Source organism: Haliotis rufescens, unplaced genomic scaffold (assembly GCF_023055435.1).
Source record: "Haliotis rufescens isolate VD_foot unplaced genomic scaffold, xgHalRufe1.0.p SCAF_3, whole genome shotgun sequence".
Lineage (NCBI taxonomy): Eukaryota > Metazoa > Mollusca > Gastropoda > Lepetellida > Haliotidae > Haliotis > Haliotis rufescens.
Genome location: NW_025964001.1, coordinates 66,968,942 through 66,996,691, shown reverse-complemented (window position 1 = coordinate 66,996,691; position 27,750 = coordinate 66,968,942). Strand labels below are relative to the sequence as shown.

The 27,750-nt window shown below is 38.0% G+C and overlaps 1 protein-coding gene across 3 annotated transcripts in view; it reads right to left on the bottom strand.

Moving 5' to 3' along the window:
• LOC124151501 (acid phosphatase type 7-like) overlaps positions 1 to 27,443 on the bottom strand; it is a 41,958-nt gene extending 14,515 nt beyond the window's left edge. For 2 of the 3 annotated variants that reach the window (XM_048403320.1, XM_048403319.1), the window contains exon 1: positions 1,018 to 1,157. In XM_048403320.1, the coding sequence (XP_048259277.1) occupies positions 1,018 to 1,126 (109 nt within the window). In that variant the 5' untranslated portion in view covers positions 1,127 to 1,157. Of the gene's footprint in view, positions 1 to 1,017; positions 1,158 to 25,088; positions 25,192 to 27,334 lie in introns of those variants that run through there. The other variant, XM_048403321.1, reaches the window with a different exon arrangement.
• Positions 27,444 to 27,750: the final 307 nt, after the last annotated feature.

The following is a 27,750-nucleotide window of genomic DNA, read 5'->3' as shown; positions in this document are numbered from 1 at the left end:
GATCACGCCCATCGAAGACGGTCAGCTGTAACATAAAAGGTCACGTATTGGTGTTCTAGATCACGGTCATTAAAGGCGGTCACCTACAACAAACAAGGTCAACCAGCGGTGTTCTAGATCACGATCATCGAAGGCGGTCACCTGCAATATACAAGGTCAATATTTGGTCTCCTAGGTCACGATCATCGAAATCGGGGCATCTACAACGCACACTGGTTGTTCCAGATCACGATCATCGGCGACTTAAACGTACATGGTAAGACATTGGTGTTCTTTCTCACGATCATCGAAGGCGGTCTCCTACAATATACAAGGTCCGTGATGGGTGTTCTCGGTCACGTTAATCGTAGACGGGTCACCTACAACGCACAAGGTCATATTATTGGTATTGTACGTCACGATCATCGAAGACTGGTCAACTTAAACGTACACGGTCAAATATGGGTGTTCTAGATGACGATCACCGAAGACGGCCACCTATAACAAACACGGTCTAAAGAGGTGAGGTGAGGTGAAATGGGGTTTAACGTCGCGTCCAAGATTATTGCACTTATATAGCGACGCGTATGTATGTGTGTATGTTTGTGTGGCTGCTTGTTCTAGTCCGGACTGATGCCGATTTATAGTGCTAGCCCACTGAGATACCATGTCGAAGTTTAATATAAATACCCCACTCAGACACAGTATACTGACTCCGAGCCGACCAGTCCTTGTTTTAGCCCCTTAATGCCGAGCGACAGACAGGGTAACAACAAGAACCATCTAATAACGTCTTTTGGAATGACGCGGCCGGGGATCGAACCCCGGACCTTCCGCTCTCCGGGCGGACGCTCTACCACTAGACCACGGAGGCAGTCCGGCCTAAAGGGACTTCAAGAAGAATTATTTAGCTTGGAAAGCATTGCAAATCCTTTGATTCATATGTCGATTGATTGTCAATTTTGAAAACATGCCATGAGAGGCACCAATGATGCTACAAGGCTGCATATGTGAAGGCCTGATATTCCACACACTTACGGCCATAAGACAGGTGGATCTGTTCCGGTTGAGCGTAAAATATTCCCCGGGCACATTGCAAATAAGCCAGGAAGGCAGCAACCAGAAGGACCTGTGGCCTTTTAGTCATCTTGAATCAGTGCCACTGTCCTTATCACAGATCGTCGGTCACATAATTGTACATATTATCACGTGGCTATGTGAACGTACAGACGGTCATCTTCGGTAGTGTCTAAAGTAATGAATTATCCACGTGGACATGAACGTGTTTCACTGAACTATCTCAACGGCACAACATAAAACACCAGTGCAAAACAGACAAAGGACCGGCCTTGACACAAGGGACCGACCGTTTGACGTTCTTGGGGATGGGGATGGGGTGGGGGTGGAGAAAGTGGGGGATTTAGTTTGGAGACTAGATATTGTTTCATCTACAACTGCAAAACCAGATTTAAAAAAATTAAAACTATGAATTTAATACTCTTTTTTTTAAAAAAAACCCCAACATTTTTCAGTATTGTATTATTGTGGCAGACAATTTCGTTGTTTTTTCAAAAGCATGAAGCTTCTTTTTTTTCAAGCATTTTCAGGGACAATTTGTACTTCCATAAAATTCCTGCCCACCCTACCCCCACCCACTCCCCACCCAGAATATCAAATGGTAAGCTCGAGTATCCAAAATGATCAAATGACATACAGTAACAATAGCGTCACAGTTACAATTTAGTTATTTGACACTGCCGAATATCTTAACGGAAAAAAATCTGGTTCAATTGATCTGAATTCGAAATAGTTCTTAAAAAATGTTTATGACGTGTTCTGTTGTTCAAACTAGGATCGTTGACCAGTGATGACGACGTAATTAATAATGTTAGGTTGCGCCAGTACGTTAGAACTCTTGTCCCGTGTTGTCTGCAATAAATAACATTGTTCATTACACAAGGATATTCCGCTGCATTTATCCTTTACACTGTTGTAGAGACAGTTCTGTAGACAGACTCGGTGTCTTGGTTCATTGTGTGTCATCGAACTCCAACGCCTTGTGACGTTGTAGCAACATCAATCACTGGTTTGTCTGGTCCACTATGCTGGCGACTACCGATAAACTAATGTAGACCTTGGATTTGTTATAAACAGCGGTATAAACACAGGCTGTGTCGATAGGGTGAGAAAAATTAAAATGTCAAATTCTCTGGATTGAGGTTCTTGGGGAATTCAAGAGCTGATAAAAGGCGACTAACGGGATAGGCATGTCAGCGTATCCCAATTGCGTAGATCGATGGTCATGGTGCCAATCACTGGATTGTCTGCTCCAGACTCGATTCTTTACAGAGCTTCACGGGTCCACCCAATTGGGATATGACATGCATCAACCAAGTCAGCGAGCCTGACAACCCGATCCCGTTAGTCGCCTCTTACGACAAGCATAGTCGCCTTTCACGACAAGGACGGGTTGTATCCATGTGGGGTATCGACCCCCCCCCCCCCCCCCCCCCATTGTCCTCTGAACCATTGGATTCTTGAAAGATAAGATATCAAAGATACCCATCAACGAAATTTTCGATATCTTATCTTGAAAATAAATGAATTTGCGCTTTTCGGCATAAATTGACAACGTTTCAAACGTGTTAGGGGTCATGTTGTTGCAAGTTCATTTCCTACCCTAGTCTTCATCGAACCAATATATTTTTACACAAAATTATTCAGCCACAGATTACTATTCAGTAGTCACAAACTGTTGCAGGAATGGGTGATGGTTAAATAGACATAGTCAAATTTAGTAACAGTTCTTTCCATTATTCTCCATTACATAAAAATACAAAACTCGGTAAACTCTCCTTTGACCCTCAGTTAATACGTTTTTACTCGTGTGGTACTTTATACATAGAGGATTCATCACGAGTGTTTTTTAATATGGGAAATATCAACCGAGTCTTAGTTAATCGGTATTTGCCGAGCCTTTGGCGAGGCAAATACCGATTAACGGGACGAGGTTGATATTTCCCATATTAAAAAACACGAGTGATGAATTCTATTTATCATTTTCACATTTTTGCTTCCGTATAGATCACGTATAGATCGTGCGTAGTGATACATGTTTTCCATAGCCATGTAAACCAAAATAAACAATTCGCTGAGAAAAAAGGTTCCTCGGATTATTTTAAACAAAATACTTGAACAGACTTTTGCAGAATAATTGAAACTTTAATAACGGTAACAACAACGATTCTGTGTAATCTGATTATATCTCTGGTGTAACTTCACTTATAACATATAGTTTCAAATCAAACCGATCGCTCTTCCGGTTATCTAACCTCTTAACTCCTTTATGGCATATTCCTTCGCTGAGAAAAAGAGTTCCTCGGATTATTTTAAACAAAATACTTGAACAGACTTTTACAGAATAATTGAAATAATGTCTCCAACATCAAAGGTATCCATGTTGTTTGTAAACACCTACTCACGTGCACCGGCGAAAAAAGTCCCACTTCCGGTTATCTAATTTGCATATCTAATTTGCATACTTATGTCATTGGGGTATGACATACATGTTTTTATGTCATAAGCTTATGTCATGGATAAATGCTTTAGTTAAATGATAAATATTGTTCAAAATTCTTTGATAAACTTTTTTTTCATAATCATCATTATGATTAAAATGCATTAAAATGTTAAGGCACTTGGCAAGACATGGTAGACCATTCACTGTATTACATCTCCATTCTATTATGATGAATACCGCTAAAAATTACCATATATTATTACAAAATCATTTGCGAAATTTTGAACAAAATCAACGGACAGGAGCGACCAAATCGGCTCTACATGGTGTACCCATGTGGTGCATTGGTGTGACGAGTCAACGCTTTAACCTCGCTGGACAAACCTCACCGCTAATGACTTGGTCGGTTAAGATTATTTATATAAACAAATGTCAAATCAGGTTAGAAGTGTTGTATATTTCATGCAGGTGTTCACCAGAATAGTCACGCGATGTCATGGTTACGAGTTTAGCCAATCGGGAAACACTTCCGTTGCACGAGATTTTCCAGCGCGTCATCCAAACTCTATTGATCGAAGCAGACGACGCTTACTTTATCAAATGCACCGGTGCATGTTAAATTAATTTCAACAAGTTGTTTAGAATTCATTTAAAATCGAGAATACAATGGGCTTAGACCCCTATTTTTCATGTTTATATCATTCACGCGCTACTTTGAACGCTGCGTTTAAAACTTTGGTATGTCATGTGCCCTATGAAGACTTTTCACCAAGAGACATTTTTCGGCTTGATTTTCTGCCCTGCCGTATGTTTTCCCTCTGAAGAGGACGTTGAAAAGAACGACATGGTAAGTGCAGCAATATGTAATTAAACAATCTGTTGGTGAACATATAATTATGTAAACGAATAATCGCTGTGGCTGTAACGATTCGCAGATGATGTGATGTTATATTCGATACAAAACGGCACCAGGGCAAAAGGCCGGTAAGAGCGTTTCTCATCTCTGCCACTCTGTGTGTGTGTGCGTGCGCGCGCGTGTGTGCGCGTGTGTGCGTGCGTGTATTTTGAGGGGGGTGGGGGAGATTGTCCCATGTTGTCAATGAATGAAGCATATTATTTAATGTAAGAATACAGCATGTACATAAAACGTATTGATTCTAAATTCTGTTTATGTTCTTACACCTATGTCGTTGGTGTTTTCAACTTGACCAATTACACAATTATAATTATATAAATATATAATTATATATTATATTATATGCCTATACCGCAGTACGACTTGAAGACAAAAGATGGGTTTCACACATTTTACCCAACTTGGGTACAAGCCCCGAACGTTTTAACTTGGTTTCTCCATACAACACCAGTGATGTAAACAAGAGAAAACAGTTTCGTTGCCGTCATAATACCCTCCTCAACACAACGATGCAGCGTTAATATACCATTTCTAAACTGGGTCAAGCGGTATATTATTCATCAGTATTTTTTAGATTATGAATTAATGAGTACGCCGCTTTTAGCAGGGGACACCAAAAAAAGGGCTTCACACATTGTACCCATGTCGGGACTCGAACCCGCGCGAGCACACTATACACACACCGAATTATTTTTTTAATAAATTTTCACAAGGAGAATTGTGTCCAACGCCTCCACACATTAGTCAACATACAGAGTATTTGCTGCGAAATTACCGTTTGAACCATTCATTGCAGTTCTATCTTGTCCAGCTCCGCTATGAAAGGTGTAGTAATATCAATATATGCTGTTTTCTTTGTGAAACCTGCAAACTGTTGGTTTAATATCAATAAAACTTAATATCAATTGCAATAAAAACGAGTTTAGCAAACTTAGTGCCAGTACAAATAGGGAGGGGTGAGGTTAAGTGTCACTTTTTCCTTAGGAATTTTTATCAACAAATCTTCACAAGGTGAGACTTTGCTAAACCCCTGCACCCATTGACCGGCATCTACATTCATACAAAAATGAACAAAACACGAATTTAGATTCAATATATATGGCAATTTGTTTGTTTTGAATTTTGTTTTGTCAACGATTTATCTAAATTATTTGCTGTTTATTATAATGAAATTTGAAATTGCCGAGAATACTGTCGATGCATTAAATGGCCAGAAGAGTAAAGCTAGATTGTTTTCATATTTTGATGTATACACCTCGAACAGAAGTTTGTTACCGATCGTGATATAAAGATCAGTTGTCAAGGTCATCGGTTGTTTTGCAGTTTGTACATTGATCACTGGTGTTTCGTTGTTTAGAGTTTAGGTCTGCAATGGCTCTGTGAATTCTTGAGATTGTTCTGTCTAAATGGGCCATTTTGTAATACTTTTAGTGTGAAGGGATTTATGTCCATATAGATTTACAATTTGGAATATAAATTTTGAAATTTTGAAATTAGATGCTCTTTTATATTAATGTTTTGATCCTCTTTCTAAGTTTAAGAGTTTTAGAGTTGGCGGGGGTAGATAATAGGTCAGATAATATAAGTAATGTGTTGAGAAAGGTTCCAATTCTTACCCTCATGGATTACTTAAGAATAGACTTACACTTTGTGTGAGTTCATTGAAGTCTGAACCTTCATAGAGTGTGGTCCAAACTGAATGAACGTCGGGGCTCGACTGGCGCCGGTGTCACGAAATATATTCGCCCCCAGAATAAAATCTCCCCCCGGCGAATTTATACCGGTACAGTTCCGCCCCTCTCGAAATAAACTCTCCCCCACCCTACGAAATAAAATCTCCCCCCAGAATATTTCCTCCCCCGGTCGTTTTATAAATACTTGCCATGCAGTTCAATAGTTGATATTATTTTGGGTTAGGTACTGTTGTAATCTATTTTTAGACATTGATTCCATTACTTTGCATAAGTTTGAAGTTAGGGATATTGGTCTATATGAGTTAGCTTGATTAGCTGGTTTATTAGGTTTAGGGATTTGTATGACTAGGGCCTGTTTCCAGGGAGTAGGAACCTGTCCGTTTAGGTAGCTGAGATTGTATAGTTTGAGTAGTGCCTGGAGTAGTTTTAGCTGGAGATTTTTAATTATTTGGTAAGAAGTTAGGTCTAATCCTGGGGCTGTGCCCTTTTTCCTGTTTTGGATTACGTAGAGGAGCTCCTCCTTTATTTCTAGATTGTTATTGTTTGGTTCTTTTGTGGGTTTGTTTTTTTGTTTTAAGTTTATCTTGGAATTTTTGGCTGAAGTTGGTGTTACTGCTAACGGCCGAAAAGTGGTTGGCGAGATTATTTGCTTTTTGGGCGGGGTTGGTTGAGTTGTTAATGTTAGGGTTTTTTTATGTCGTTTTAAGCCTCTAACGGCGTGGATTTTGCGCCAGACCGTTCTGGCATCTGTACGGTTATTTATACCTTCGCAGAATTTTTTCCAGTCTCTACTTTTGGCTAGTTGGACTAGTTTTTGAACCTGGTGGTTTAGTTCGTGGGCTATGTTTAGATGTTTGTAGTCGCGTTTTGCTTTATTGAAGGCTGATTTACGTTTTCGTCTAGTCTGTTCTATTTCCTCATTCCACCATGGTACCGTGGGTTTGCCTAGCCTGTCTTAGGTGTTTTGAAGGGGATAGAGGTTTTGGCTGCGTTTATTATACAGTCTGTTAGGTTTCTACAATAGGTTTCTGGATCATTATTTTCTATTTCGTTTAAGTTAGCTTCGTTGCAGATATCTTGGAATTGGTCCCAGTTAGCTTTATTGCAATGGAATATTGGTTCTTGGTTTTCTGTTTGGATTGGTACGTTTGTATTTCCTATGGTTATGTTTATGGGGAAGTGGTCACTACCTAGCGGGACGTCGTGCACTTCCCATTGAGTACTTTGAGCTAGATCTGCGGTGCATATGGTTAGGTCGATAGCCGACATTTTTTGGTTTATCTTATCGTACCTCGTGGGTTGGTTGTTATTTAGGAGTACTAGGTCGTTTGTTTCTATCCATTCGGAAATTAATTTGCCATGATTATCTATTTTATCATCTATGCTCCATGTAGGATGGTGAGCGTTAAAGTCTCCTAGGAATATAGTAGATTTATCGCTTATTTTGAATAGTTGGTTTAGATCCTCAGGTTGGACTTTTTGTTCCGCCCAGTGGTATATATTTATGATGTTTATTTTTCGGTTATATAATGTGATTTTAATGCCGTTGGTTTCTAGGTTTGGCGTGTCTATTTTTATTTCTTCGTAATTTATATCTTCCCTGATAAATATGATTAGTCCTCCTGCGGCTCTTCTTGTTTTGGGGTCACGATATGGCTGAAATATTGACGATGTGACGTAAAGCTTTAACTCACTCACTCTTGTTTTTGGTTTAGCTCTGTCAGTTCTAACTGAGTTGTAGTTAGGTAGTGTGAATTTGGATTTTTTTGAGAATTTGGTTTCCTGGATACAAGCAATGTGAGGGCCTTTATTTAGTTTAAATTTAGTTTTTAGTTCATGGCCGTGGGAGGTGAGTCCGTTGGCGTTCCACTGAAAAATATTTAGTCCTTCCATTATTGGGTTCGGGTGATTGGTGATTTAGTTTTTAGTTTTTATTTTATTCGGTGACTTCTTTTAGATGGAGGTTAAAGAGGAAGAAGGGAAGATGGGTTAATTTTAGATTGAAAGCTACTTTGTGGAAGGATTTCATGCTAGCTTATGGTGAGTTTTGACTATGCATGTATACTAGGAGTAAGGTGAGGTTATTTAGGTTTTGGGTGTTAGCTGGTTGGGGAGTTTTGCGGTTTAGTTTTTTCTTCCTTTTTGGGGCTGAGAGGGAAGTTTGGTTTGTTTTAGTTGGAGTAGTGTCTATTGTTTTCTCAGTAGTGGAGGAAATCTTCGTCATCGGTTAGATTAGGTTTAGCTGTTTGAGTTTCCATAGGGGAGGCATGTGATGTGGAGGGTTGTGTAGGTATTTGCGGGATGGGTGTAGCTGTGGATTTCTTAGTGTTTGTGTTTTGTTGTTGTGCTTGCTTGTGGGAGAGTGTTGTTGCCATGTGGGCTGTAGGGTGCTTGGATGAGGGTCGTGTTGTGGCGGTCGTTTTGTGGTTTGTTTTGCATGCGGGGGTTGATGTTTTGGCTATGTTGAGATGTGGGAGGGTTCGTGGTTGGTTGAGTGGCTGCTTGTGTGTGTGAGGTGGGTGCGGTTTTTCGGTAGGGGGCCCAGACAGAGCTGTCGGTTATGGGTGTGGAGTTTGTTTGTGGGATGGTGTTTGGGTGTGGTGTAGGGAGGAGTGGTTTTGATGCGGGTGTAGCAAATTTTCTTGTTTGGATTTTGGCCGTGTCTATGTTTATGTGTTTGTTGGCCTGCTGAGTGAGTGTGTGTCTGTGTGGGCATTGGTTTGAAAGTGAAGTGTGTTGGATGGATTTGCAGTGGATGCACCAGGGTGTGCATGTGCCTGGGCAGTCTGTTTGTGCGCATCTTTTACATTTAGTTTTAGGGTATGTGCATTGGGAGGCAGTGTGATTGTATTTGAGGCACTAAACCCAGATCAAAGCGGTTTCACTCCTGGCCGCTCAACCCTAGATAACCTCGCCCGACTAGAGCAAGATATTAAGAGAGGTCAACTAAATAAACAATATACCACAGGCATCTTCTTAGACTTCTCTAAAGCTTTCGACATGGTATTGCACGACGGGCTAATACAAAAACTTTAAAAAATAGGACTCAAAGGTCAGATAATAAACTACATCCAGGACTTCCTAAACAATCGTAAAATAACCGTGGGTATAGACCAAACACTATCGGACCAATGTCCCCTAGAAAATGGCACTCCCCAGGGCAGTATCCTCAGCCCCACCCTCTTCAATATAATGATAAACGATCTATTCGATGGCCTATCCCCTAAACTAAACACATCAAAATTCGCGGATGATCCGCACTAAAAGCATTAAAAGCATTAAAATGGCCCAAAATTTACTCCAAAAATCTCTAAATAAAATACAACAATGGGCTGAAAAATTCGGCTTCTCCCTTAACTCAGAAAACAACAACAGGAATAGTATTCAAACTCCCCAGTTAGAGCCAGTTAGGCATCTTAGGGTGTTTAGGTCTTTACTGCATTAAGTTGTTAGGTTTTGGATGTGAGCATCCCAGGTGAGATGTTCATCGAAAATAAGTCCTAAGAATTTGGTTTGTTTTTGAAATTTGATTGTTTGGTTGTTTAGCTGGCTTCTGATAGAGACGATGTTTAGTTTATATGCTAGTCGTTAGGTATAAAGATTGTTTAGTAACTTTAGAAGTTTTAGGACAGTTATTAACACGTGTCATGTCAGCCCTATGGCATTCGCGATTGTCCACTTCCAGAAAACATCCTGTGTTGGTTTAACATGAATTAGTAAAGGTTAATTAGGGATGTCCAACACGTTAATTAATGTCAAAACACTGTCATTTCCTGCCCAGGATATCACACACCTACACGCTAAGGTCGGTGAGAAACATTCTCATCAAAGAAAACACACAGTCTAGCTACAAATCCTGTGATGTATTAAAGGTTGAAGAATTTTGAACTGAACAGTCCGAAAGTTTATATCTAAAATTTTGGAATTGGATACAGTGATAAAGTCTTATATAAATATGTAGACTCATAAATATTGGTTATATGTTTTAACGGAGATATGATGTTTTCTTATGAAATATCGTGTATTAGTGTAATTTGCATGCTTTACCCTTCATTGTACCGTTCTAAACCATGTGAATGTTGTAATATCAATCAATCGGGTGGGAAAACAGCCCAATCCTCGCTCTATCATGGGGGGAATGTCAATCATTTTGCAAGTTTAAATGACCCCTGATACTTGTTGAATACTTTAAGACACTTTATGGAGTCAAAATCGATGCTGATTATTCATAAACTTAATGCTTCGTACTATAGGCCTGTGGCCTCTTCAGTGCTGAATAAAGATTGAAAATACATCAGTCAATCAAAGATGAAGGTAACTTTATACATCAGAGTTCTTGAGAATAAGTTCATGTTTTGTTCTTAGACTTACATTTCAACCATCGATTGTGTTCACATGTAGACTCAAACTGGTATATTAAAAAAATGTATACAGACAACAAAAACTGTATTAGAAACAACAAACTCTGTAAACTTTTAAGCATAGTTTTTGTATAGCATTTCAAAAGCCTGGTTTGTGGCACTTTCCCTTTCGTTTTTCATAATCATACTTTTTTTAAGTTGTATATAACGTATGAATCCCTTCTCAGATTCACCACCAGCCCGATTGTAACAATTACATGATCACTTTGCTTTGTCGATGCCGGTTGATGTTGTTCAATACAGGCTGATAGTGGGTGTTTTTGAATCTATTCTACATGCTAATCATTTCGGGAAGATGATACACATTTCTCTATATTTTGGGTTACTTTGCTTATATAATTTCCGATTATCATTCTTAGTTTTACTTTTTCTCTTATGCTGCGGTGATATCCATCCGAATCCATGACCTTTGCATAGTCCAGATTTAAAGATTATATATCTAAACGTACGCAGTCTTAAAGACAAAGTAGATTTTATCAGTGCTGAATTAGATAGTTATGATGTTGTATGTTTAACAGAAACCTGCTTGCACCATGATATTCTAGCCACTGATATTACACTGATACCATTTTCATATCGTAGCCTGTATTAAGGAATATATTTTAGATCTAAAATCAGAGTATAACGGACAGCCTGAGCTGGAGGCGAGGATGTTTGCGAGGATTAATAAGATTTCTGAATTCAGTTACAAATGTAACCGTACATGTATTTGTTACATTAAGTCATTTCCTTCAAATTTGTTTGTTATGATATATGTCTTATAATTATTTTAGGATGGAAGGTACAGTTACCAAATAAAATATGCTGAAATATCAACTCATAATGACCATATTTCATAATCTATTTTTTAAAGTTACCCTCCTTACATTAAAGATAACTATTTAAAGAATATAGTACTTAAAGACATTGCAACAAACCGAATAATCAGGGGGGAGACTTTATACTGAGGGGGGCGCGAAACATATCCGCCCGGGGGAGATTTTATTTCAGAACAGATTCTCCGGGGGAGAATCTGTACCGGTATAAAATCTCCGGGGGGAGAATTTGTACGGGGGAGAGTTTATACCGGGACACCGGCAATGGCGGCGGGTATGGTGGCTGCATTGGGTATGTTCCCGAGTTGTTTCAGGTGAACAATGAACTTGCCTTTACATGTGTTTGTGACGGGTGCCACCGGTGGTGCAGGATACGCTCACCTTTTCGCGAACACCTGGTATGACATCCCACTTCACACAATAACGAGTCTTTTAATGTATTAGTTCCATTTAAGACGCGCCACTTCCTATTAAAATGAGTTGTAATTGAAGTGTTTAAGCTCAAGTTGAGATCCATGTAGATCCCTTAGACGAAGCAGATACAGACATTATCGTTTTCCAATTTTATGGTTATTGAAATTAATTGGTCTTTTAATGTGTAAGTATCTGTTGAGGCGCCCCATTTTTTTTATTAAGATGAGTGTATCTTTTTTAGTTCCAGCTAAGACGCATTACTTCTATAATAATGAGCTAGATTTTTTGCGAAACGATCATAGCCCTAAAATTAGCGTAGGAGTTATCGTAAGGAAATCGTAGGCTATCGTAGCCTATTTTCGAAACTATCGTAGCCCTAAGATATCGTAAGATTGTCATAAATCTAAAATAGCCCCATACCTGTCGTAAGTTTATGTTATCTTCATCCAAGATGGCGGCATACTTTGCCATAGATATTTTTCAAACAAATAATCTGCTTTACGTTCAAAGATTTACATTTCATTTTATTAAATTGAGTGATTCAAAATTGACACTTTAAAAAAACACGAAGAACGCATCGAAGATATCACGTTAGAAATGTTCTTAATCGCGACATAACTAAGGAGTCGATGACTTACAATATATTTCTATCCGAGTCCATGCTGAGGAAGTGTGAAACAACATACCTTTTCGATAATTTGGGAAGGATTAAAACGGAAGGTGTCGGCAGGCTACAGTAATGACCGTGACATCATTGATAACTGAGGGGCAGCTAATCTCATTGATTTAACAAGGAAATACATGTGATCAAATATGCGTATAGTACTAGTATATTTGTATAAAGAGTATATTTAATGTTTTTTACCAGCAAATGTTATTGTGTTTGGTTTCGTTTTCAAAACAACACCTTGGTTATCTGTATTACTGAACGACAAATATTTGACAAGTGATTAAATATTGTCAATTGAATAATTGCATTCTTTAAAAACAGGTGATTAACGACATAGATGTATTTCATTAAATATAGCAATTTATTGATATTTTGAGAACAATAGTTAAGCACATATTTTCGTATCGTATTTTGGAGATTTTCAGACAAGCCAAGCGTCATCGAACTACGTTCTGGAACTGATTTTACACACTTGACAATTCCTAAGTTATCTCCCTTGTGAACGAAAGTGACACTTTCAAATTTTGATGAGAATTATGGATCTAGATAGATTTAAAAAGAATTACACCATCTGAATACAAAAAGCAAAGTCCTTTGTTTATTCGTGAAATATGTTGGATATGTAAATAACAAAAGAAACTTACATTGTCGTTGTAACTCGCTCGCGGGTGCGCTGCTTCCTGAACAATTTTTGTTTTGAGTGTTTCCAGGTATAAGGTTTGTGATTTCTCAATAAACTTGACTTTTGACATAAACACAAATACAAGCAGCATTGTGATTCTGACCCAGCATACATCACGTAAAATCAGACCTGAACACGCATCTTAAATGCTGATCGTCTACTATTCGATCATACGTCTCGTCATTGTCATTTAAAATAACGTCCCTTAATTACTTTCGTCCTTGACTTTGTACGCGATGTGTTTACACAAAGCTCTTCTCTCTCGCGAGAGGATTGTTAGAAGGGAAAATAGAGAAGTATCTTTTGGCTTATTATTTTAATTCTGACAATTATAATGTGGTACACTACACTTATTGATTATAACATTTATTGAGTTAATTTGTGTGTGTCTTTGCATAGCACAGCATTCGTTCGTCACGCCGAAGACCCGGGTTCGATTCCCGATATGGGTACAATGTGTGAAGCCATTTTCTGGTGTCCCCGGCCGTGATATTGCTGGTTTATTGCTTAAAGCGGCGTAAAACAATACTCACTCACTTTGCATTGCACACGAGTGCTATTTGTGTTCGGGTAGTCATGGTAACAGTTATCTCTAACACAAATGAGTTCTCTGCAAGGGACGTAAGTTGTTAAGATTAATCGTATAAAAGATTGCTTCGTAAATCTAGACCGTGGTCTCTAATGTTTCAGCTCCAGTTGAGACGCGCCAACTCATTTATAGAGAATCTCACCCGAGTGTCTTATGATATCAAATATATCAACACGAGTTGTGGGGGAAAAGAGGGGAAACTCCGAGGCTTGTCGAGGTTTTTTCCCGCTTTTATCAAAAATGAGTTAGTCTCTAATGTTTCAGCTCCTGTTGTGACGCCTCACTTCATGTAATGAGTTCATCCCAACGTTTCAGCTACAGGTGTCACGCGCCACTTCCTATAATGCGATGGTCTCATATACTTTAGCTCCAGGTGTGTGGCACTAGTTCAAATAATGCGCTGGTCTCTAACACTTTAGATCCAGGTGTGTGACACTAGTTCATATAATGGGCTGGTCTCGAACACTTTAGATCCAGGTGTGTGACACTAGTTCATATAATGGGCTGGTCTCTAACACTTTAGATCCAGGTGTGTGGCACTAGTTCATATAATGGGCTGGTCTCTGATACTTTAGATCCAGGTGTGTGACACTAGTTCATATAATGGGCTGGTCTCTAATACTTTAGCTCCAGGTGTGTGGCACTAGGTCATATAATGCGCTGGTCTCTAACACTTTAGCTTCAGGTGTGTGGCACTAGTTCATATAATGGGCTGGTCTCGAACACTTTAGATCCAGGTGTGTGACACTAGTTCATATAATGGGCTGGTCTCTAACACTTTAGATCCAGGTGTGTGACACTAGTTCATATAATGGGCTGGTCTCTAATACTCTAGCACCAGGTGTGTGGCACAAGTTCATATAATGGGCTGGTCTCTAATACTTTAGCTCCAGGTGTGTGGCACTAGGTCATATAATGGGCTGGTCTCCAATACTTTAGATCCAGGTGTGTGGCACTAATTCATATAATGGGCTGGTCTCTAACACTTTAGATCCAGGTGTGTGGCACTAGTTCATATAATGGGTTGGTCTCTAATACTTTAGATCCATGTGTGTGGCACTAGTTCATATAATGGGCTGGTCTCTAACACTTTAGCTCCAGGTGTGTGGCACCAGTTCATATACTGGGCTGGTCTCTAATACTTTAGCTCCAGGTGTGTGGCACTAGTTCATATAATGGGCTGGTCTCTAATACTTTAGCTCCAGGAGTGTGGCACAAGTTCATATAATGGACTGGTCTCTAACACTTTAGCTCCAGGTGTGAGGCACAAGTTCATATAATGGACTGGTCTCCAATACTTTAGCTCCAGGTGTGTGGCACTAGTTCATATACTGGGCTGGTCTCCAATATTTAAGTTCCAGTTGAGATGCACCACTTCCTAGTATAGTGTGATGTTCGCAAATGTTTTATCTCTGGGTGTGAAGCGCCACCTCCTAGTTTAATGTTATGCCCTTAATGTTTCAGATCCAGTTGAGATGGGCCAAATAAATCCTATTATTAGTAGTATGTGTTGGTATGCCACCTCCAACTATTATGAGCTGGGTTTTTTCTTATTCATATCCTGTTGAGACGCATCACTTAGAGGAAGCGGTGATTTTCAAAACAGAATCATTTTCTTCAATATAATGAGTTGGTCTCTATAATATTGTAGCTCCTGTTTGAATGGAACTTTTGCTGTTTCTAAATATTTACTTCATTCATAAAGTTGCTGCAAACATTCAAGTAGGAATGAATAAGACCAACAATTTGACAGTTGATGTAAGTATGTTTAAAGGGAGACTAAGTAAGACTAAGTAAGGCCTTGTCACACATCACCTTGTCAATTAATCCCAATTCCATTTTCTATCATCATAATCTGTATTTGTTTAACAAATATGGCAAATAATCACCATTATGTGTTTAACTCCCGATAAATACAATGGTTAAAAATATATTTGCCAGAGGCTGATTTTGGTTGGGTTTCGTATGGTGTGACAGAATATGTATAAGATTCATTTTAACATAAAATTTGTCTGTTATCAAAAATGTCTAGGTGTTTCAATATTTCTACTGGCCTGTATGCACTGCCTAGCCATCGATAATAGTGCCGGTATTGTAAGGTTCCTACTTTACTACATTAATCGTAATATGGAAGCACCCGAATGTGGCAAGTAAAGTCAAGTAAGCGCTCTTGTTTGACATCTAATTGTCCAGTAATTCATATACAACTATTTTTGTGATTTCTGTTATAACGTTCCCGTCGACTTACTGTACCAGTTATCGCCATCGTCTTAACAGCACGTACCACGTGATCACGCGCATCGCTTTAGTTATACAAATTGCATGTCTTAGTATCTCGGGTATCGCACTCAATTTTTTTTCATGAAAATGAATAAGATACCATTATCAATTTGTCGTCTGCAAACTGACAAAACACAATATTCTCCAAATTTGGTCTTCTTTATTAGTAGCATCAAACAAACATGGCGGATTGGTGTCCAGTATCATGCATGTTTTACCCAAATAGGTTTCAGAATGGTATTTTGGGAAGACAGATAGAAAGCAAGGACAGAACTGGAAGTGCGTCATCGTGTTGTTTGATTTTTGCATGAAATACTCACTTGGCACAGCCCACGCATCTTTTCTAAAGTTGTATTTCAGCAAGGTGATAATGGTGTTTTTTAAAATTATTTCCTGACAAGAGTCCATTTCTCGTTATTTTCGGATAAATATTTCTCTCTTCTAATAAGAACGAGCAAAAGTAAAATGAGATGCGATCACGTGCGCGCTATAACGGGGAGCTGGCGATAATTGGTCCTCGGTCATAACTGGTCAGTACCGATATAAATTCCCGATGAAATTGTCACCGTTTTTCACATCAAAACAAAATTGACGGAAGTGGTCGTGATTAGTTCGTACGCAGACTGTCAAAGAGAATGTTACAATAAGAATGACAGTTTGGAATTTATATTTTGAAGAAATCCCGATTACGTCCATGGAGGTTTCTCTGTCCGTGCTCTATCATTAGTGATAAAAACAATTTCGGGGAAATTGACATGGACATTTCCAAAGGACAAAATGTGAAAGATCGCGAAACAGCCCTAACAATACTCAAATTGACATCGCTCAAGATCTGACATCATTATTATGTCTTAATAATTAACAAGATTATAACGTACTAACACCCAAGAGTAAGTATATGTAGATTCCATCAAAATCGTTGAAACGATTTCATGGTTTGAAATCTGTAAAACAAACCTATTTTCGATCACTCGTAACTTTGGCGCTGCTTGTCATACAAGCATATTGCTTCGATGTGCAATCACACAGACAGCTTAATTATATTTCGGGTGTTATGATGTGCTGTTAACGAGATGTTTAAACGAGATGTAATTAGACAATTTTAATACTTGAATTTGAAAGCTCAAAAAGCACAGAATAGGCTATGTTTAATACAAGGAAACGATAACTTTCACAGGTGAAAGAAGGCAATATTATTGTTTTGCCGTACAATTATAAGTAATATCTAGATCAAGTAAAAGAGAAAATATGAATTACAGTGTATATACAGTTCATGTGCTCAAAACTCTGAACAGATTTGTTTCACTATGTCCACTAGAAAATATACATCCTCGTCTCAGCATGTATTTCGAGCTTGGCTGCCTCACTTAGACCTTTGCTCAAAATATACTTGTATAGTCAGTCCTTGAAATACAACTTTTTCTTTCATATTGTTTTATAAATACAACTTTAGAAGTGTATTTTACACCTAGGTATGTACATTCGTGATAGTTTATTTCCAGTACAGTTTTCAATTTCATCCCATTCTACAATGGGGAAAGTTTGAAATAGATAATGAACGTTGGTGAATGAAAGTAATGGAATTATTTGTTATATATTCTTGGTATTGAACTTCGAAAATATAACTAACGCAATCTTTAATATTAATGGTTTTCGGTTATTATGTCTCTCCTTATTTCTTTTGGCCTAGCTAAACTACAGCTTGGAGGAAACTTACACAATTTAAAATTGTGAAAAAAGAACCACAAGAACGCATTCACTTTTCTCTTAGACAAGATTTTTCTTTTACATTTTCTATTTCTTACTAAAGATGCAAAACAAAGTAATTATTACTAAATACATTTGTCAACGATCGAAGTGTTTGATAATTTATATAATGCACAGTGAAAAAACCCAAAATGAAAACTATTTAAAACATCAAAACGAAATCACAGTTAGTCTACACTGAAATCAATTTGTCATTCAGAAATCGATTATATATGTAGATCTAATTATATTCACTGTTTTTGTTATTAATTGAACCATGCAAGGTTCTAATATATGAGGCTAAAACATTAAAAAGGTGTTCAATATTGGGTCCATATTAAGGAATATATTTTAGATCTAAAATCAGAGTATAACGGACAGCCTGAGCTGGAGGCGAGGATGTTTGCGAGGATTAATAAGATTTCTGAATTCAGTTACAAATGTAACCGTACATGTATTTGTTACATTAAGTCATTTCCTTCAAATTTGTTTGTTATGATATATGTCTTATAATTATTTTAGGATGGAAGGTACAGTTACCAAATAAAATATGCTGAAATATCAACTCATAATGACCATATTTCATAATCTATTTTTTAAAGTTACCCTCCTTACATTAAAGATAACTATTTAAAGAATATAGTACTTAAAGACATTGCAACAAACCGAATAATCAGGGGGGAGACTTTATACTGAGGGGGGCGCGAAACATATCCGCCCGGGGGAGATTTTATTTCAGAACAGATTCTCCGGGGGAGAATCTGTACCGGTATAAAATCTCCGGGGGGAGAATTTGTACGGGGGAGAGTTTATACCGGGACACCGGCAATGGCGGCGGGTATGGTGGCTGCATTGGGTATGTTCCCGAGTTGTTTCAGGTGAACAATGAACTTGCCTTTACATGTGTTTGTGACGGGTGCCACCGGTGGTGCAGGATACGCTCACCTTTTCGCGAACACCTGGTATGACATCCCACTTCACACAATAACGAGTCTTTTAATGTATTAGTTCCATTTAAGACGCGCCACTTCCTATTAAAATGAGTTGTAATTGAAGTGTTTAAGCTCAAGTTGAGATCCATGTAGATCCCTTAGACGAAGCAGATACAGACATTATCGTTTTCCAATTTTATGGTTATTGAAATTAATTGGTCTTTTAATGTGTAAGTATCTGTTGAGGCGCCCCATTTTTTTTATTAAGATGAGTGTATCTTTTTTAGTTCCAGCTAAGACGCATTACTTCTATAATAATGAGCTAGATTTTTTGCGAAACGATCATAGCCCTAAAATTAGCGTAGGAGTTATCGTAAGGAAATCGTAGGCTATCGTAGCCTATTTTCGAAACTATCGTAGCCCTAAGATATCGTAAGATTGTCATAAATCTAAAATAGCCCCATACCTGTCGTAAGTTTATGTTATCTTCATCCAAGATGGCGGCATACTTTGCCATAGATATTTTTCAAACAAATAATCTGCTTTACGTTCAAAGATTTACATTTCATTTTATTAAATTGAGTGATTCAAAATTGACACTTTAAAAAAACACGAAGAACGCATCGAAGATATCACGTTAGAAATGTTCTTAATCGCGACATAACTAAGGAGTCGATGACTTACAATATATTTCTATCCGAGTCCATGCTGAGGAAGTGTGAAACAACATACCTTTTCGATAATTTGGGAAGGATTAAAACGGAAGGTGTCGGCAGGCTACAGTAATGACCGTGACATCATTGATAACTGAGGGGCAGCTAATCTCATTGATTTAACAAGGAAATACATGTGATCAAATATGCGTATAGTACTAGTATATTTGTATAAAGAGTATATTTAATGTTTTTTACCAGCAAATGTTATTGTGTTTGGTTTCGTTTTCAAAACAACACCTTGGTTATCTGTATTACTGAACGACAAATATTTGACAAGTGATTAAATATTGTCAATTGAATAATTGCATTCTTTAAAAACAGGTGATTAACGACATAGATGTATTTCATTAAATATAGCAATTTATTGATATTTTGAGAACAATAGTTAAGCACATATTTTCGTATCGTATTTTGGAGATTTTCAGACAAGCCAAGCGTCATCGAACTACGTTCTGGAACTGATTTTACACACTTGACAATTCCTAAGTTATCTCCCTTGTGAACGAAAGTGACACTTTCAAATTTTGATGAGAATTATGGATCTAGATAGATTTAAAAAGAATTACACCATCTGAATACAAAAAGCAAAGTCCTTTGTTTATTCGTGAAATATGTTGGATATGTAAATAACAAAAGAAACTTACATTGTCGTTGTAACTCGCTCGCGGGTGCGCTGCTTCCTGAACAATTTTTGTTTTGAGTGTTTCCAGGTATAAGGTTTGTGATTTCTCAATAAACTTGACTTTTGACATAAACACAAATACAAGCAGCATTGTGATTCTGACCCAGCATACATCACGTAAAATCAGACCTGAACACGCATCTTAAATGCTGATCGTCTACTATTCGATCATACGTCTCGTCATTGTCATTTAAAATAACGTCCCTTAATTACTTTCGTCCTTGACTTTGTACGCGATGTGTTTACACAAAGCTCTTCTCTCTCGCGAGAGGATTGTTAGAAGGGAAAATAGAGAAGTATCTTTTGGCTTATTATTTTAATTCTGACAATTATAATGTGGTACACTACACTTATTGATTATAACATTTATTGAGTTAATTTGTGTGTGTCTTTGCATAGCACAGCATTCGTTCGTCACGCCGAAGACCCGGGTTCGATTCCCGATATGGGTACAATGTGTGAAGCCATTTTCTGGTGTCCCCGGCCGTGATATTGCTGGTTTATTGCTTAAAGCGGCGTAAAACAATACTCACTCACTTTGCATTGCACACGAGTGCTATTTGTGTTCGGGTAGTCATGGTAACAGTTATCTCTAACACAAATGAGTTCTCTGCAAGGGACGTAAGTTGTTAAGATTAATCGTATAAAAGATTGCTTCGTAAATCTAGACCGTGGTCTCTAATGTTTCAGCTCCAGTTGAGACGCGCCAACTCATTTATAGAGAATCTCACCCGAGTGTCTTATGATATCAAATATATCAACACGAGTTGTGGGGGAAAAGAGGGGAAACTCCGAGGCTTGTCGAGGTTTTTTCCCGCTTTTATCAAAAATGAGTTAGTCTCTAATGTTTCAGCTCCTGTTGTGACGCCTCACTTCATGTAATGAGTTCATCCCAACGTTTCAGCTACAGGTGTCACGCGCCACTTCCTATAATGCGATGGTCTCATATACTTTAGCTCCAGGTGTGTGGCACTAGTTCAAATAATGCGCTGGTCTCTAACACTTTAGATCCAGGTGTGTGACACTAGTTCATATAATGGGCTGGTCTCGAACACTTTAGATCCAGGTGTGTGACACTAGTTCATATAATGGGCTGGTCTCTAACACTTTAGATCCAGGTGTGTGGCACTAGTTCATATAATGGGCTGGTCTCTGATACTTTAGATCCAGGTGTGTGACACTAGTTCATATAATGGGCTGGTCTCTAATACTTTAGCTCCAGGTGTGTGGCACTAGGTCATATAATGCGCTGGTCTCTAACACTTTAGCTTCAGGTGTGTGGCACTAGTTCATATAATGGGCTGGTCTCGAACACTTTAGATCCAGGTGTGTGACACTAGTTCATATAATGGGCTGGTCTCTAACACTTTAGATCCAGGTGTGTGACACTAGTTCATATAATGGGCTGGTCTCTAATACTCTAGCACCAGGTGTGTGGCACAAGTTCATATAATGGGCTGGTCTCTAATACTTTAGCTCCAGGTGTGTGGCACTAGGTCATATAATGGGCTGGTCTCCAATACTTTAGATCCAGGTGTGTGGCACTAATTCATATAATGGGCTGGTCTCTAACACTTTAGATCCAGGTGTGTGGCACTAGTTCATATAATGGGTTGGTCTCTAATACTTTAGATCCATGTGTGTGGCACTAGTTCATATAATGGGCTGGTCTCTAACACTTTAGCTCCAGGTGTGTGGCACCAGTTCATATACTGGGCTGGTCTCTAATACTTTAGCTCCAGGTGTGTGGCACTAGTTCATATAATGGGCTGGTCTCTAATACTTTAGCTCCAGGAGTGTGGCACAAGTTCATATAATGGACTGGTCTCTAACACTTTAGCTCCAGGTGTGAGGCACAAGTTCATATAATGGACTGGTCTCCAATACTTTAGCTCCAGGTGTGTGGCACTAGTTCATATACTGGGCTGGTCTCCAATATTTAAGTTCCAGTTGAGATGCACCACTTCCTAGTATAGTGTGATGTTCGCAAATGTTTTATCTCTGGGTGTGAAGCGCCACCTCCTAGTTTAATGTTATGCCCTTAATGTTTCAGATCCAGTTGAGATGGGCCAAATAAATCCTATTATTAGTAGTATGTGTTGGTATGCCACCTCCAACTATTATGAGCTGGGTTTTTTCTTATTCATATCCTGTTGAGACGCATCACTTAGAGGAAGCGGTGATTTTCAAAACAGAATCATTTTCTTCAATATAATGAGTTGGTCTCTATAATATTGTAGCTCCTGTTTGAATGGAACTTTTGCTGTTTCTAAATATTTACTTCATTCATAAAGTTGCTGCAAACATTCAAGTAGGAATGAATAAGACCAACAATTTGACAGTTGATGTAAGTATGTTTAAAGGGAGACTAAGTAAGACTAAGTAAGGCCTTGTCACACATCACCTTGTCAATTAATCCCAATTCCATTTTCTATCATCATAATCTGTATTTGTTTAACAAATATGGCAAATAATCACCATTATGTGTTTAACTCCCGATAAATACAATGGTTAAAAATATATTTGCCAGAGGCTGATTTTGGTTGGGTTTCGTATGGTGTGACAGAATATGTATAAGATTCATTTTAACATAAAATTTGTCTGTTATCAAAAATGTCTAGGTGTTTCAATATTTCTACTGGCCTGTATGCACTGCCTAGCCATCGATAATAGTGCCGGTATTGTAAGGTTCCTACTTTACTACATTAATCGTAATATGGAAGCACCCGAATGTGGCAAGTAAAGTCAAGTAAGCGCTCTTGTTTGACATCTAATTGTCCAGTAATTCATATACAACTATTTTTGTGATTTCTGTTATAACGTTCCCGTCGACTTACTGTACCAGTTATCGCCATCGTCTTAACAGCACGTACCACGTGATCACGCGCATCGCTTTAGTTATACAAATTGCATGTCTTAGTATCTCGGGTATCGCACTCAATTTTTTTTCATGAAAATGAATAAGATACCATTATCAATTTGTCGTCTGCAAACTGACAAAACACAATATTCTCCAAATTTGGTCTTCTTTATTAGTAGCATCAAACAAACATGGCGGATTGGTGTCCAGTATCATGCATGTTTTACCCAAATAGGTTTCAGAATGGTATTTTGGGAAGACAGATAGAAAGCAAGGACAGAACTGGAAGTGCGTCATCGTGTTGTTTGATTTTTGCATGAAATACTCACTTGACACAGCCCACGCATCTTTTCTAAAGTTGTATTTCAGCAAGGTGATAATGGTGTTTTTTAAAATTATTTCCTGACAAGAGTCCATTTCTCGTTATTTTCGGATAAATATTTCTCTCTTCTAATAAGAACGAGCAAAAGTAAAATGAGATGCGATCACGTGCGCGCTATAACGGGGAGCTGGCGATAATTGGTCCTCGGTCATAACTGGTCAGTACCGATATAAATTCCCGATGAAATTGTCACCGTTTTTCACATCAAAACAAAATTGACGGAAGTGGTCGTGATTAGTTCGTACGCAGACTGTCAAAGAGAATGTTACAATAAGAATGACAGTTTGGAATTTATATTTTGAAGAAATCCCGATTACGTCCATGGAGGTTTCTCTGTCCGTGCTCTATCATTAGTGATAAAAACAATTTCGGGGAAATTGACATGGACATTTCCAAAGGACAAAATGTGAAAGATCGCGAAACAGCCCTAACAATACTCAAATTGACATCGCTCAAGATCTGACATCATTATTATGTCTTAATAATTAACAAGATTATAACGTACTAACACCCAAGAGTAAGTATATGTAGATTCCATCAAAATCGTTGAAACGATTTCATGGTTTGAAATCTGTAAAACAAACCTATTTTCGATCACTCGTAACTTTGGCGCTGCTTGTCATACAAGCATATTGCTTCGATGTGCAATCACACAGACAGCTTAATTATATTTCGGGTGTTATGATGTGCTGTTAACGAGATGTTTAAACGAGATGTAATTAGACAATTTTAATACTTGAATTTGAAAGCTCAAAAAGCACAGAATAGGCTATGTTTAATACAAGGAAACGATAACTTTCACAGGTGAAAGAAGGCAATATTATTGTTTTGCCGTACAATTATAAGTAATATCTAGATCAAGTAAAAGAGAAAATATGAATTACAGTGTATATACAGTTCATGTGCTCAAAACTCTGAACAGATTTGTTTCACTATGTCCACTAGAAAATATACATCCTCGTCTCAGCATGTATTTCGAGCTTGGCTGCCTCACTTAGACCTTTGCTCAAAATATACTTGTATAGTCAGTCCTTGAAATACAACTTTTTCTTTCATATTGTTTTATAAATACAACTTTAGAAGTGTATTTTACACCTAGGTATGTACATTCGTGATAGTTTATTTCCAGTACAGTTTTCAATTTCATCCCATTCTACAATGGGGAAAGTTTGAAATAGATAATGAACGTTGGTGAATGAAAGTAATGGAATTATTTGTTATATATTCTTGGTATTGAACTTCGAAAATATAACTAACGCAATCTTTAATATTAATGGTTTTCGGTTATTATGTCTCTCCTTATTTCTTTTGGCCTAGCTAAACTACAGCTTGGAGGAAACTTACACAATTTAAAATTGTGAAAAAAGAACCACAAGAACGCATTCACTTTTCTCTTAGACAAGATTTTTCTTTTACATTTTCTATTTCTTACTAAAGATGCAAAACAAAGTAATTATTACTAAATACATTTGTCAACGATCGAAGTGTTTGATAATTTATATAATGCACAGTGAAAAAACCCAAAATGAAAACTATTTAAAACATCAAAACGAAATCACAGTTAGTCTACACTGAAATCAATTTGTCATTCAGAAATCGATTATATATGTAGATCTAATTATATTCACTGTTTTTGTTATTAATTGAACCATGCAAGGTTCTAATATATGAGGCTAAAACATTAAAAAGGTGTTCAATATTGGGTCCATTTTGACAGCTCAAAAATGCACAATATTTTCTTGGAATATCAAAACTTTTAACAGATATGAAAAGCACATTCGTCAACATACCAAAATTAGAAAACAGTGTTAGTCCAGTGGTAAACGGTCTCATTCACTCGTCGGTCGCCGTGGTAATCTTCCCATTCGTGATGTACGAGTCTTCTTTCAAGTTCTGTCAAAGAGAATATATTATTATTTGGAAACTGAAACCACGTGTCTCCATTATATGACCACAACATTAGATGTTTGACGTGACGTCATCCATGTCACAACACGCGAGGTGAAATCACGGGCACCTGTCCAGACGACAAAATCACAGCGGCGGGAAATCACCGACTGTCTATTTAGCCTAGACAAATAAAATTGGAGATTGTAACGTCATTGAACGAAAAGAAATAAAGCGTTTACTCACTGCTGACTTTTCAGATAACATATATGCAATAGATTATCAAATGCTAATCGAGAATACAGTCTACATGCTTATGGTATTAATCACTGGATTGTCTTGCCCTGACTCGATTATTTACAGACCGCCGTCATATAGCTGGAATATTGCTGAGTGTGGCGTTAAACAACGAACAAACAAACAAATAAACAAACAAATATTATTTTAGAAGTTATGTCGATGTATTCAATGGTTGTTTTATGTTTGTATCGCGTGTACCGTTTACAGAAACGAGGGCCGAGCTACCACACGTGAAACCGACCTTGACACAATTTGTTTACAATATAGGGTCGACTAACGATCGATGTGGTGGCCACACTTCTGAAATCTTCTTTTGCGACAAAATGTGAAACGGTTAGGGCAATTCATTCACACGGTCAGGTAGTTAGAGCAATAACACATGACTATTAGTCATTTCATGTGAAAAGAGCAGCAGTTATTTGTCGAAACGGGCGAGCTTGTAGGACAACTGGTAGACAAGAAATCTTGGCACTGCTATGATGCGAACGTGCCCTGTCGATCACTTCGGGCTTGTTTACGTTTTGATCATGGACTTGCTGCCCATAAATATACACTATACATATTAACGATCATAGCTATCATTCCACATCTTAGGTTTGAATATTTTCTGTAAATCAGCATCATAAACAGAAAGACAATCTGCACTGTCGTTTCGTCTCCAGCGCCGTGCTAAATCGCCATGACACAGAGTCGATAACTTCCGTTGCGGACTAAACGTTCGTGACTCACGCCAATAACTATACAGTGGGGAACAGTAAATCTTTCTGACCAGTTTTATATATTTCTTTTTCAAATTGGCTGTATGATATAATAATATTCCGTGAATGTGACATAGGTGCATAATAAAAAAATTCCGTCATTCGCATGAAGTTCAACATGACAGAAAAAGGACGAGAAGCGCGGTAACCACTTTACTAATCTCGCCATAATTCGCAATCCGTAACACTGTATAAAATATGAGTTACACTATGTTAAAGCTGAGATGATTTGGGTGATGATGGTTATAATTAATGGTCCCGTGGCACTAAGAGGGTGTGAAAAGGGAGGGACCATATATGGTCAAGTGTTCTAGGTGCCATTCTACACTCTAAATCTATGTGTTCTATTTGGCACCGGACACGTCAATACGTTCTGCAACAGAATACGAATGTTCTATTACCGACAGCACGTGTTATATTGCTGATCATGAACGCCTGTGATCTGTTGTAGAACGCGTGTCTTCTCTTCTGGGAGAGATCATGCACATGAGCAGAGATAATGTGCTGAATATTATAAGATAAATTAAAATTCGACCATATATTTTTTGTTTTCGGAATATTTATTTTAGAGAAGAAGAGAGGCTGATAAGGGTGTCTAGGTATTTTCATAGAAAACTCCCTTGATTATAATATTGATATTCCCACTCCCAACTTAGCAGTACTGGCAATAAATACCACAATAAAAAAACTTAGATAAGAGTAATAAATATATACCATTAAAAGACCAAACCCTTAAATAACGACGACTTTAATTTAACGACAAATTTAATAGAACCCAATACTATTATTCTTCAGGACCTTAATGCACACCGACCCGTGAAGGTCCGGGGTAGAATAGGTCTTCAGCAACCCATGCTTGCCGTGAAAGGCGACTATGCTTGTCGTAAGAGGCGACTAACGGGATCGGGTGGTCAGGCTCGCTGACTTGGTTGATGCATGTCATCGATCCCAATTGAGTGAATCGATGCTCCTGATATTACTCACTGGATTGTCTGGTCCAGACTCGATTATTTACAGACCGCCGTCATATAGCTTGAACATTGCTGAGTGCGGCGTTAAACAACAAACAAACAAACAAGAAGAATAATTACCAGAATGGCCACATATGCTCGAAAATGACTTGTTGAAGGTTGATTTGCTTTTCATCTTTTCCTCCAAGCTGTTGACCATCTCCAATTTGGTCCCTCCGGCGCCTACTTTTGTGTACCAGTACCGTACACCCAGAACCTACATGATATGATATAGAAAATGTTGAAACCATGAGTGAGTATGCTTTTCACTTCTATCGTGCCGTGTCACCTCAATATGTGACATCTCAAAGAGACACCATTCTATGTTTAACATTTTGCTCCCAAGTGTATGTATCGAGTTTCGTTTGTTATCTGCTTCGTGAACATAAGGTGAACTAAACTTATTTCATTTACATTATCATACAATTTAAAAAGAAATGAGACATGTATTTCAACTTCAATATCAACATTATTTTGGCCCTACAAATCTAGTCAGA